The 13,723-nt window shown below is 32.6% G+C and overlaps 1 protein-coding gene and 3 non-coding genes across 5 annotated transcripts; 3 read left to right on the top strand and 1 right to left on the bottom strand.

Annotated features, from left to right (window-relative positions):
* Positions 1 to 4,323: 4,323 nt before the first annotated feature.
* LOC7468522 (AUGMIN subunit 2) lies at positions 4,324 to 8,448 on the bottom strand. Of its 2 annotated transcripts, none has more exons than XM_002320446.4 (6): positions 8,171 to 8,448; positions 7,914 to 8,039; positions 7,715 to 7,819; positions 6,969 to 7,037; positions 5,519 to 5,632; positions 4,324 to 4,821 (listed from the first exon to the last, which is right to left on the bottom strand). In XM_002320446.4, exons 1-6 carry the CDS (start codon positions 8,291 to 8,293, stop codon positions 4,480 to 4,482), a joined length of 879 nt encoding a protein of 292 aa, XP_002320482.1. In that variant the 5' UTR covers positions 8,294 to 8,448; the 3' UTR covers positions 4,324 to 4,479. The 2 variants fall into 2 exon arrangements, with proteins under 2 accessions (XP_002320482.1, XP_024440294.1); XM_024584526.2 differs by having other exon boundaries at positions 7,914 to 8,033; positions 8,171 to 8,423.
* A 4,500-nt stretch (positions 8,449 to 12,948) lies between these two features.
* Positions 12,949 to 13,012, top strand: LOC112324224 (small nucleolar RNA U49). Its single transcript, XR_002977968.1, has one exon. It is a non-coding gene; the product is annotated as a small nucleolar RNA U49 (small nucleolar RNA).
* Positions 13,013 to 13,201: 189 nt separating this feature from the next.
* Positions 13,202 to 13,348, top strand: LOC112324223 (small nucleolar RNA snoR2/U65). Its single transcript, XR_002977967.1, has one exon. It is a non-coding gene; the product is annotated as a small nucleolar RNA snoR2/U65 (small nucleolar RNA).
* A 105-nt stretch (positions 13,349 to 13,453) lies between these two features.
* On the top strand, positions 13,454 to 13,539 carry LOC112324218 (small nucleolar RNA snoR77Y). Its single transcript, XR_002977962.1, has one exon. It is a non-coding gene; the product is annotated as a small nucleolar RNA snoR77Y (small nucleolar RNA).
* The last annotated feature ends 184 nt before the right edge of the window (positions 13,540 to 13,723 follow it).

Below are 13,723 nucleotides of genomic sequence, written 5' to 3'. Positions count from 1 at the left end.
AACATATGTTAATTGTTTTCATTTGTTCCAAATTATGTTAAATTCAATTATTGATTTTATTCAACTACATGAATGTTTAATTGTATTGCAATGGCTAATGATTTATTGATACAGGACCTCAAGAGAGGCATTGTTCAGATAAAAGAATGTTATACTACTTCTAAGAGTGCCAACAAACAGGACCACCTGGTTGTTAAGGAGGTCCTGATGATAGGTCGGTTCTATATGTGTAGGATCAGTATTGTTCCGATGATATTTGAAATAGAGAGGTCAAATATTTAGATTATTAAGTATTGAAAATTATTAAATAACTATTTTAATTAAGTTTTGTAAATTATTAGATTTTGACTACTTTAATTGCTTAAATAACTACATTCCTTGATTTTCAGGGCGATGATCCTGTAACACCTTGACAACATGCATTGATGAAGTTGCATGAATGTGTCTGCCCATTTGTTATCGAGGCTTAGTTTTTTTAGATTAGTCAACTGTGTGGCATACATCTTGACCACACATTGATTGCAGCTTTGGTTAAGCGATGGAGACGCGAGACACACATCTTCCATCTAAATATTGGTGAGATGATACTCATACTACAAGATATCACCATGTTAACCAGTATTTCGATAGACGGGGCCCCTGTGACAGGACGTGGAGGGTCAATTGACAAAGATGCTTTATGTGGTCATTTATTAAAATGAGTGCCTCCGGCCAGTGCTTATAGGGCAATTGCATAAAATTGACATGATTGAGCATAACTTTTAAGATCCCCCACCAGATGCGATAGATGACAAGTTGATTATGTATGCTCAGGCATACATATTACATATGTTTGGAGGTTTTATTTTCACGAGTAATGCTGGCAATGCAGTACCATTGTTGGGTTATTTCTAATTACAGCTGGGGGGCAAGCTTGCATATCTCTATCGGAAACTATGTAAAACATGTTTTAAAAGGAAAAGATAAATTATCGGGTGTCTACTATTTCTTCAGGTATAATTATTTTGGTCACGAGAGCATATTCATATTGGACATCCAAAGAGTTAGGGTAATAATATGTTTGACATTGTCATCTAGAGGCCACTATCCATTGGTTCTAGGTAATAATAAAATAAAATTGATTTTAATCAATATTTTATTTATAAAAATTGAATGCAAAAAATATATTGACTTTATGGCCTGTCATGTCAAATAATGTGGGGCTAGACATTCACAGTAAATCTCACTTATATCCATGAGTTCTATCGGGATGAGTTGGACGCACAACAACAACATCAGGTATAGGTTACAAATATATTGTATTTTTTTGCTACATAAATGTAAATTATTTAGTTTCGATTTGTTATCTAATATAAGTTTTTTATATGTTATGATGGTTTAAATGGATGTCATATACAAAGAACTTGATACTTTCAACTTCGTCTATATGTTGTGAGGGATCTAACATCTAGTTAGCACATGTCTTATTGCATTGCTTTGACATTATTGAGATGCATTGTCCAGCTTGGGTAATCAATAGTTTGGACTATCTCAGTATATATCGAATTATGTTGATATCGGTGACAAGCTATATAGTATTATCCATCGGGGTAAGCACAAAATGAATTGATTAATGATTCATGCATCTTACCTAGATCTTTGGGATGCGATGAGAGATTGTATTTTTAAGCAATGAAATCTAACAATTGATGTAGATATCTACATGAGATGCTATATATCTGTTTCGCTCTGTTTTATTACACCTACATGGTCTCGTTTCTCGAGACATCTAAGTGAACTATAAGATTATGCATCCTGATATATGAGACAAAATCGAATGGTATGCAATATTATTTTACATACAATATTTATTAAATATTGTTAATGTTATTATGGATGATGACTACTAATTAGTTTTTAATGTATGTAGATAGATTTATTACTTGGTATGGAAGGCTCGAAAAGGAGCAATGACTATTCATAAATGCGTCAATGGGATGTGATGTTTTGTGGCTAATATTACGCTTAATTTATGTCGTGGTGGACTCCAAAAAATTGGGGAGGCTAAGCATCTTGAAGTGACATTAGTTGAATATGAGATTGCTTATGGTGGGAGTGTTGGAGATGTTAGTTTGTCCATAAATATCCCAGGGTTGTTCACGAGCGTCCTAAGTTCATCCACGAGCTGGAGTGATATTGGTCCTCCGCACACCTATATGGATGCAATATTATTTTTTTAAATGGTTTTTTTTTGCTATGCTATTTTACCAAAATTTCCCCTCGTGTGGATCCGTCGTCGTAGTCATGGCCTGCTTTATTGATGTTAAAAGGTTGCATTTGCCAATAACTGTTTAGTCCCTCTAATTTATCAAAACTAGTTAATTATCCTAATAGAATAACTCATCCCCAATTTCGTTATTTTCTTTCTACAAAAAACTGGTTTCTTTTCTCCTCAAAATTTTATATCTCTTGAAAGAATAAAAAGGAAAAATAAAATCAATTGATCATTTATGCTATATTTTTTTTTTAAAAAAAAAAAAACTATAAAAATCAAAGAGAGCCATGAAATGAAAACTCGGCGTTCATCAGAGGCATTGCCAGTATTAGAAAGTTGAAATATCACGTCATTCTGAGAACTCACTGGATGCTGGCATTAACCCTCAAATTGACCACGCAGCTGCTTGCTTTAAAGCAAAATTTCTCTTAAAAGGCAACGCTAGCTTTTTTCACATCTCTCAATTTTTTTTATAAAATAAAATAGCATATTTTCAAAAACATTTCAGAAATAATATCTTAATGAGATACGATAGTTGTCAATCTAATTTTATTAAAAATATATATATATAGATTTTTTTAAACAACTAGAATTATTTTATTCTCAATAATAATCTATTTAAATTTTTCAAAAGAATTCCTTAACTTATTAGGTTAATTAATAATTATAAATAAAAATAATTAGTTGTGGTCAATTTAAAATTAAATAGAATTTTATAATAAATTAGTTGTAGTCAATTTAAATTTTTTTATGATTCCTTAACTTAGTAGATTAATTAATAACATATATATATATATATATATATTATGTTTTTTATTCTTAATATTTCTTTATTTTTAAATTAGTTATCTATCATGAGTTTTTCTTAAAAAAAATTTAGTTATCAAAACACATTATTTTATTTTCAATATTTTTTATAATTATTAATTAACCCACTAAATTAAGAAATTCAGCTGAAATTTAAATTGATTAAGACTAGCCTATTAAGGAATCTTATTGAATTTTAAATTGATGACACCTAATTATCTTTATTGATAATTTCCATTATTATTAATTAACCTAATTAATAAGTTAAGAAATCTTATTAAAAAATAAATGGATTAGTATTGAGAAATTGGAAAATACAAAAATGTTCAAGAAAGTAATTCAAGTTACTTTAAATTTTAAAAGTAATTTAATTATTCATTTTGAAAAAGCTAAAAAAACTAAAAAGCTCTTGGACACAATGCTAATTTTTTTTCTTTTAAAAGTAATCTAGTCATTTCACTATGTTAAAAAAATAAAAAATAAAATTAATTTAACCCCATTAATTTGGATAGTGTTAATTTAACCTGCCATCTAATCTGACAAATATTTATTTTTTTTAGTCATTCTCGGTTTCTTTTATTATTAAATTAATTGAATTTATTCAAATTAATGATCCCAATCCTAAATTTTCTTGCTTTTATAAAAATATTATCATTACATGATTATTTTTTTATATTAAATTTTTTTTTCCAAGCCAACCCTTCAGTATAACACGGCCACCTATCCAGTCTTTCCTAATTTCCTACAAGGGAGTCTGCTTATGTGGGCAAAACTAATCTTTGAAGTCACCCCGCATCATTGTGGAGAGCTTGGATTGAACCCCTCAAACCATGAAGAAGAGGGCTCATAACCGTTGACGAGCTAGTCTCTTGATGTAGTTTACCTGTTCTACTATTCTCCGAGAGAAAGGTGGCAAACAAAAAAGAAGAAGAAGAAGAAGAACACTGTCTCTGCACCCTTGGGGGACCTGTCTCTGCACCCCTGGCGGACTCAATAATCAGCTGCAATGCTTAAGGTTGTCTGGGCCTCTGTCAGGAAAATTAAAATGTCTTGGGTTGGTAAACACAACCTTCACTACTTTCCTTTTGTGGAACAAAAGAGTAAGGTAAAAAAGAGCCTTGAAGCCATCGTAATCATTTGACATCTGTTTCTTTGAGGATCATAAACTTGGATGGACACCATATTTTTTACCAAATAACAGTATATAGCTCGATATTTCCAAGTCAAAGCATGGAAGAAAAGGTGACACCTTACAGCAAATGTAGTTCATAACGATATAACGATTGAGAAACAAGCCAGAATGACAAATTGTGTGTTTTAATGGTATAATGAAGTATCAAGGAGGATTTCCTTGCAATGAAAATGCTCTGACGTAGAATACAATCTAAGAAAACTTGTCATGAATGACATTGTTTTGATTATATACCATTGTGTTTAACAGATGGAGGCCAAGATAATCTCCTATGGCTTGTGTCATCGACTTGATGAACGCCACCTCCATCACCACTTCCATCACATGCTTCTTGCCGCTCAAGTTCTTGTCTCCTCACAGTTTTCATTGCCAAGTCATCAAAGCTTGAGTCATTTCTCCAGGGAGGAGTCACACAGTGTGAATCCCCAAATACTCTCTCTGAAGAATCTTTACCTAAATGGCCAACTCTCAAATTTTGAAGGGTAGCAAATGATTCTCTCATGGCAGACATGGCTTCAAAGAATCGAGTGCAGGATGCTAAAGCAACAGGAATAGGACGTAACATTTCCTGCATGAATATAAAAAAAAGAAAGAACGTCAGATTGTGAAGCAAGACCTTCCCGTAACTTTAACATAGGTTTTGACAATTCTGAGGAAAATGCTCATCGCTTGCAAACCACATTAAAATGAAGTCTTAGGATCTCGAGTTTCATGACATGTAAAATTCACAGGTAGCAGCAATGAGATCCTATCCAAAATTATGAAAGTATCATTAGAAATATTGCTTAATTGCCAACAGCTTGGCATTCCTACTAAAATTGACTGAAGAGCACTGACGTTTCCAGGAAGCTCAACAAGATTAAACACATTCAACCTTCCAATAATTCATTAAAATAAGTGGTCATTTCATTCTTGGAAAAAGATTCCATTCTTAAGGATGGATTTTGCCTTCAAAAGCCATTCACAAAAGCAAAATCCATTAGCCAAAAAAAAAAAAAAAGCAATAGTAACACATCAGTGTGGTCCCTAAGGCTATCAATTAACACTTCACTGAATGGTTATCAAATTCATATATAGCAATATGGCTGGTTTATTTATTTATTGCTAGAAATATTATTGATTCACTTGATAGTTAAAAAATTGTGAACTCCAACAAAAGAACGAAGACAACAGGACCAGAGAATGGCACCAAAAATGTTCAAAAAGCATAAACAAATATCAATATGTAAAAGGTTAAACTATGCCCCGTGTTTCTATGAACATACCCCCCACACTGAAGGAGACTCCTTAAAGTTCTGGCTCCATTGGAAATCTGCAGCTGAAGCTGTCAAAGCACCATAATCACCAGCGGCCTTCATCAGCAATTCTGAAAATTGTTTCTGCACCATCAAAGCAATAGATGTCATAAACAGTCAGAACCGCTGATATAGTACTTACAAACTCAACTCTTAAAAATATACATACACACATATAAAGTGCATTCACAAGCTCCAATACCATCAATTTTCTTTTATCCATAGCTTCGAGTGGCTAGGATGCTCTATTCTGCACTGAAAAATCATGGTGCAGCAACATTGAAACTTTTGAACTCAATACTATAGATGAGTCTAGAGTTGAAAGAAACCAATGTACTCTATCCATCTTTCATTAATATTCATTCCCCAGAATTTGTTCAGTAACCGTGTATGTGTTGAGACAGAGGAAAGATGCCACAAGAATCCATTAGGCACTAAATGTCACTGTCACCGAGGTCCACTTTAGCAACTGTCTAGTTTTCAGCATTGATCTGCTATTTAATAATTGCTCTCTTTAGATCATTCCTCGCTTTATGAACAGAGTTAAACGAAAGAAAGTCCACTTTACTCAATCTCTAACTCTATGCACTTGATGTCAGCATTAAGGACTGCTGCACCTAGATCACAACTGTGATATATGCAGAAGAGTTCTCATCATCTCATGTCATGAAGCTTAATGGACAAGAAGTAGATACAACAAATTTTTGTTCGTCTTTTAAATTGTCAGAAACTGCATCTAATCTGAGATTTTAATCTTGGATTGAAATTTAAGTTCATGATATTTTCTCACAACTTCACAGTAAGACTCCAATACAGAAATTCACAATACATCAAATCAAGATAGAGAAGCAATGTAAGATGAATGCATAGAAAGCATAAAACCTCCAACTTATGTTTTTCAGGCTGATATGCAATGCAACCATCACTCAGATGCATAGAAGTAACCTAAAGTTGCCAAAGTTTCGTTGAACTGTTGTTCTTCACTATCTCAGTCGGATGCACCCATGACTATTACTTAAGAACAACCCTAAGCTTTAGCCTTTGATAGAGAGGTTATTGAGTTCAAAACTTCAGTTCTCACTGCGGCGTCAAAAATCATCCCCATGATCAAATCTCAGGTCACTGAACACAAAAACCCAACACCCACATTGATGACAACACATCAATTTGTGTGAATGCAGCAGCAGTCTTGGTTTTTGGTTGCAAAAGTTCCTAATCGCTACTTGACAAGAAAAGGTGTTTGCTGCAGTTGACGCTTCTGATTTAACAGGAATATAATATAAGCTGCTCTTATAGCACTCAATGCAAGTGAAAATTCACACATGGGGTGAACTAAGTTTCTGAAAACAACAATTACAAGAAAAAAAAAAAAGTTACGGTCTACTGTGTTACAAAAGCACACTATCATTGAATGACCAACCTGGTATTCTGCTTCTACTGGTATGCAATCCAGTGAATATGGTTGTTGAAGACGAGCTATAATGCGATCCTGCCAATATTTGCAAAAGACAAGCATAAACATTAGACCATCGCGACAAATAAAGTTATTGAAAGAAAAGAGCAGAATACAAAGAAACCCATGCAAGTTTAGAAAGGAGAGATACAGAAGAAGAAAACCAAATATTATAGGGAAAAACTCAGCCCAGTACTTCATGGGGATGTAAAAGTTATCCCACATAAACCAGCATACCAACTACAATACTGGAAACAAAAGAACTCTACAGCATGGGTGTCGCAAATAAGTTACAAGAAATCCTCCAGGTTCAGAAACATTTTTTGCGAAGTCTATCTGCATATAGGCTCAGTTTGTCATTTGGAATTTGGAAATTGATTGTACATGGTTCCCTTCCCAACAGAGGCAATGGTATATAATAGTCAAGAAAGTGAATTTCAGCACCACGACAGATGACAATTAATGTGAAACCAAAAGCGATATTTACGACCATTCTATAAGTTTTAAAGTAATTTATACATTTAATAAATCATATGGGAAAGAAAAATTATCAGAGATTGCGAAGATTGTTCACATCGACAAGAACAAGCAAGAAAAATCATGTCACTAAACAAGCATATGGGCTCATGGAATTCTGCAATGCATCTTGCTTCAGGCATAGAAGCATCAAATATCAGTAACGCGCACAGTTAAAAAAAACCTGGATAGATCACCTTATTATGAATGACATCCTTCAGTATGGTAGTAATCCTTGATAATGTGTCAATCTTCTTTTCCATTTCACTGACATGCGTCAAATGCGCCACATTTTTGTCATCCTACGAAGAAGTTACATAACAGGTCAGTTACAATTAAACTATCATGGAGCAATTAAACTTTCTACTGTCAGAAAAATGAACGAGGATGCTTCACCTTGCGACCCTGAAGTTCTACTTGTAGATCAGCTATTTTTCTTTGGACTGCAGTTAGTTCCCTTAAAACTCTAATTAAGTCATCACCCTTTTCGCCACTTGTGGTGGATAACTTCTCAAGCTGTTCCTGAATAACGATGAGCATGTGAAATCTCAAGATTCTTGTCTTTTAAGCCCGGAATTTAACAACACAACATCAATAAAAACAGCAACGCGGGTCGGGTAGCTAGATGGAGAAATGTAAGAGAGGAAGCTGACCTGAGAAGGGGGAGAGGCAACAGAAAATCCGAGATCGGCAGCGATGGAGAGGGCATCGGACATGCCACCGATGCGTCTGATGGGCTTTTTACCAACCCAGGTTGTATCGTTGCCCATGGACATAATAATATTTGATTTGATTTACCCAAACGCGCCCTTACTGTTTTTCTTTTTTGAAAAAAGGTCTCTGCTTTGTAACAGAGGCATCGTGTCGTGGGTGGGTGCCCGTGCCACAGTGTTGTGGGTGGAAGGTCAAGGACGGTAGTTTGAATTTTTCAAGTAAAGTTTCCTCTGGCAAAAACAAAAGCGGTGAATTTTAGAATAAAACTAGATAATCGGTCCGTTGCTTCGTTATGAGTCAATTAAACTTTTTTAAATATAAAAAAATGTCATGTTTTCTAGTAATATTAAAAAATAATTATCAATTTAAAATTTAATGCATATATTTAAAATTAAAAATTAAAAATTTTATATGTTAATAAATATTAAAAAGAGTTATTAATATTAATTAAAGACTATCTCTTGAAATTAAAATATATAATATTATATTGTGGAGAGCTTGTTGAATGTTTTATTTAATTATATAGTACTAATTTTCTTATAAGAAGAGTACTAATCTAAATTCTATTAAAACAATCAGATTCGCTAGTCCAAGTCTTTTTTTTTGTTCTTAATATATTTAATTTCAATAAAAAAATGAAATTTTCATTCTATATTATTTATATAATAAAAATTAAAATCAATCAAAATACATAACAAAAATAATTTGAATGATTTAAAATAATGATAAAAAATACATTTTTCTAACTAAACAAATTGGCAAATGAACACAACATGATAATCATTTCAAATAAACAACTCAAATAACAATAAAAACAAGCTTAAATACACATCAATTCAATAAACATTACAAGACAATCACAATAAATAAGGAGAGGTAAAAGAGCGGGCACTAAAATGTTTATAAAGGTTCAGAAAATTACATACTCCTTCTATTGAACCATCATTTAAGAATTTCATTAATACTTACATAATTTACTTCACAGGTGAAACCAGATCTTTACACAATCTTCTTCACGTGTCAAAGATTGAAGCATTTCTCAATCCTTTTACAGGATCACGATCAAACTCAATCCCTTTGCATATAATTTTTTTTTACGGGTACAAGATTAGCAAACTTTTTATCACCAGTACTTGTAAATGGAAATGTATCAAACAACTTAAAAACCCTTTAGAAGGCTTCCCAAGTGTTTTAATTATCATTTATACTTTCCATATTATTACCCTGTCAATACAATTGAATGGAATACAAATGAAGCACTTGGAGAAATTTTGCTAATAACACTTCAACCTTGGTTTTTTAGAGTAATCAAGAATAAAACTAAGGTTGTTAAAAGTAGTTTAAGAGTGAAAATATGATCAAATTTTTGCCTTTGATGATCTTTTTTATTTTTTAAAGTGAGGGGTATTTATAGGGCTAACAATCAAACTAGTTGTTTAACATTATTTTCAAAATTTTGCCTTTGAAGATCTTTCTTATTTTTCAAAGTTTTTATAAATTAATTATTCTTTTATTCTTCCAGGTATAGAGAATATCAACACATTATTATTTTTTCATTGTTGAAACTTGATTTTTAAATCATAATAAGTTTTTATTAAAAAAAGCTCTCAATAAAAAATATATGTTTTGTCAAAATAAAACAACTAAATGAATAAGGAAAATAAGATTTTGACTATAGAAATATATATTTTTTTCTCATGAATTTAAATTATTAGAATCTTGTGAGTATTTATTTTAATTACCTTATATTATATTTTTATTGAAAAATCATGTTGTTAATAAAAACCACATGTTTTGTCTAGACAAGGAATAAATGCATAAATAGAAAATGAAGATTTTGACTTAAGAAATATATTTTTTTCTCTTGAATCTAAATGCTTCAAACTCTTTTTAATATTTATTTTAATTGTTATATAATTAAATAAAAATTATCTTTGAAAATGCTTCCATGGCCTTCTCTCTTTCATTTATTCCATAATTTATTGCATCTATATTACCGTTAACTAATAACCTGAAGATATTTGCTTGTTAATCTATCTTTTATTTTTTATTAGAAAAATCAACCTTTTGTTCTAGTCTTTGATTAATATTCATAACTTTTTTTTTTACTATTTATCAAATCATATATTTTTTAATTCAATGTATTAAGTATAAATATTAAATTTCATTCCTCAATTAACAAATTTCACGATACTAAAAAACAAATTTACATGGCAAACACCTTCTAAAGGGGCAAATCACACCCTTTTATACAGGGTAGCTTCGTCCCTGGATGCAAGTATTGTTCAGAACAATTTTGATCAAATTAAAGCATGGATAAAATGTTTTCAGGGTTTGGTTAAAATAAATGATTAATGATTTAATTAAATATATTTATTTGATTTATTAGTTGACATCAATTGTATGGAAATTTAAATTTAGTTAACAAAAATATTTGATTGAATCTCCAATTTGATTAATAAATTATTAGCAATGCATATTGTTAAGAAGTTATTAGCGTTGATTGTTTAAGAACTGGATGCCATTTATTAGAATTATTGTTAAGAAGTTATTAGCATTAATAAATTATTAGAATGCAGTATTGTGTACTATATGTACACACAAACTTTTTTATGCTTTTAGTAACATATTGTTTGCAAGGATAAAATCTTATAGGGGGTGGCAACACATTTTCGATTAAATAATTTACCACCATATTTTATGTAATTAGATATTTTTTTTCTCGATCAATGATTATTTATAGCCAACATGTCAATGATAATCACCAATTTTACAACCAATGAAGGGCTAGATATGCTAGAGCCTAATGCATCGCTTAAATGCGACATGGCTTCCACATGTGCTAGAGCTTATAGCACATGTGCCAAAAAAATTTCTGGTTTGGTCCATGATCAATAAATTTATTTTTTATTTGGTCCCTGATTCTTTCATAATTTTTTATTTTTTTATTTTGGTCCCTCATTCTTAGATGACTTTTCAAATTAGTCCTAAATTTCATCTCACCTGAGCCCATATAAGGTCTAATAGAGGAGAAAATAAATAGAAGAGAGATGGATGTGATGGATTTCCATACCAAGTTGGTTCATCGTGGTCATTTTATGACCAAGGTCGATCTAATATCGCATTGCCTTTTGGTTTCAATCCCTTAAATCCCCCCTGATTTTATGCTTTAATGGTTCATTGTTTCATAATTGAGTATGGTCAAGTTAGGCAAGGGTTAAGAAAAAGCAATGAATTGTAGTTTTTATACTACCCTGATTGGTTTTGAAAGGGGTGATTGAGTCATATTTGGGCTAGCTCGATCAAACAAGCCGAGCCAACTCTAATAGCGAGGGGAGAGAGAAAAGGAAAGAAAGGAGAATAAAAAGAAAAAAAAGCAACCAAATCCACAACTGCGACTCGTCGCCGATAAGCGCCATCTTAGAAGAGAGGTCCAATTGTGACGATTCCAGTGCCACCCAATAAGGCCGTGAATGGAGCTCAAATAAAGCCCTATACACCGTTTGAATGTGTTGAGGCTTCCACACATGTTGACTTTTGTATTTTTTTTCTTTGTTTGATCCCTGAGCAACCTTTTTTTTTTATTTGGTCCATGATTCTTTGATAACTTTATTTTATTTTATTTTGATCTTTTATTCTTGGATGACTCTTTAAATTAGTCTGAAACATCATCCCTCCCGAATCCAATTAAGGCCTAACCGAGAAGAAAATAAGGGAAGAGAAATGGATGAGACTAATTACCATACTGGGTTAACTCATTGTAATCATATCATGACTCGGGCCATGAATTTGAAAGGTTAACTAGGATTGATCGATGTTGATCTAATATGGCGTATTCTTTTGGTTTCAATCCTTTTTTTTTTTATCCTTTGATGATTCATTGTTTCATAGTTGAGTCTAGTAAGGTTAGGTAAAGGTTAAAACAAGAGTGAACTGTAATGTTTTTATGTTAAACCAAATGGGTTGATCGGGTCGTATTTAGGCTAGCGTGGTTAAACGGGTCATATCGAGCAAACTCCAATTCAGACAAGGTTGAAACCTGAACAATGCAAGAGACATGACATAGTGTGACGTTGGAAATTAAAAAAATACACAAATTGTTCTAAATGGGTTTTTGTTTTGCGGTTTAGTTTTTATTTTTCTTTTTTTAAAAAATATATATTGACACATGATTAAATGATGATGTTAAATGGCCTGATGAGTCATAATGTTTTTTTTTTATTATTATTATTATTGTTTATCATGAATAAATTTTTTTCATTTATTAACCTATATGATAATCAATTAGTTATATTGAGCAGAGACTGATCGAGTTTCAATTAGGCTGGCTGAACGGCACCACCTGCCGGATCTTGTATAAGCCTAAAATGATAGATATATAGATAGCTGACTAAAAAGTTACGAAAAGCAAAAAATATGGATCCATTCTCATCGAGCCTATAATATTCGAGCAGGCCTGGACACAAAGCAGGCCCTAATCCATTCGCCGAATACTCTTCCCTGCGAAAAATTCAGCAGCAGCAGCTAGGGTTACTCTTCACCTTCCTATATAAACCCCTCGATGCCCCTCTCTCCTCAACTCAGATTCAATCTCCGCTCAGCAATCTCCCGAGTAGAATTCTAGGGTGTTACAGTCGCTGTTTCTTCTTTGAGTTTTTTAAAATTTCATTAGATTTAATCATGGTTTTTAGGCTCTTTTGTTTTCTTCAAATATAAACCCCTATGAGGAAGCAATCCCATAGATAGGAAGTGCCGTATGACACTTTATCAGCAGCGGATCGCTCACGTACCCACGTTTTCCTTCCACCAATCGCAACCCAACAGAAACGTTTCCTTTCCGGTATTCGTCTTCTCTGGGTCTGCTCGTTGGTCGGGATCGCGTGGACTACCGTGCGTCGTTGTGTGTGTGATTTGGAACGGGTCTCTGAGGGTTTTTATTTTTTCAATTATTTTGATTTCGGAGTGATCAAGGTCCGATGCCACGTTGCTGGTAGCCAAAATGGCGTTGACCGGCAATGCTATGATTGGACCGAAACAAATTCCATGTTTCGCTTGCTGATAGGAATCTGTGGATCCTATTCTGTTGATCCATGGAGCCGTTTTCGGCGATTACATTTTTCCTACTTAATATCACTTTTTTCTTATATATATATATATATAGTACTTTTGCCATTAATTTTAAAAGATAATTGATTTATTGGGCGCAGGGAAAGAATGTTATGGAGCCGATGATGATTGTTTATTTATGTTGGAATTACCGGCTGAATTTCACATTGATGTCAATCTTACTGGCTGTCTGAGGCTTCATAATACTTAAATTCCTCCCTTTGGAAAAATTTAAATCATAGTAGTAATTTTGTCACCGGAATCACACATCTACTAAGGGCACCGTCTTATGATTATGGAATAGAGATGCTGGACAAAAAAAACCCATAACTTGGTCGTCTACTCGAAACCAAGTTCTACTGGTGAGATGGAAGGCAGAATCAATT

This window comes from Populus trichocarpa, chromosome 14 (genome assembly GCF_000002775.5).
Source record: "Populus trichocarpa isolate Nisqually-1 chromosome 14, P.trichocarpa_v4.1, whole genome shotgun sequence".
NCBI lineage: Eukaryota > Viridiplantae > Streptophyta > Magnoliopsida > Malpighiales > Salicaceae > Populus > Populus trichocarpa.
The sequence above is the reverse complement of the archived record's forward strand: the minus strand, read 5'-3'. Positions and strand labels throughout refer to the sequence as shown.

Bases quoted from the DNA above. Each gene is read 5' to 3' on its own strand.
- LOC7468522 (XM_002320446.4), bottom strand. From the start codon at position 8,293: ATGTCCATGGGCAACGATACAACCTGGGTTGGTAAAAAGCCCATCAGA. The intron at 7,038-7,714 runs GTGATCTATCCA...AAATATTGGCAG, and splicing joins AGGATGTCATTCATAATAAG to GATCGCATTATAGCTCGTCT. The intron at 5,633-6,968 runs GTTGGTCATTCA...TTGATGGTGCAG, and splicing joins CAGTAGAAGCAGAATACCAG to AAACAATTTTCAGAATTGCT.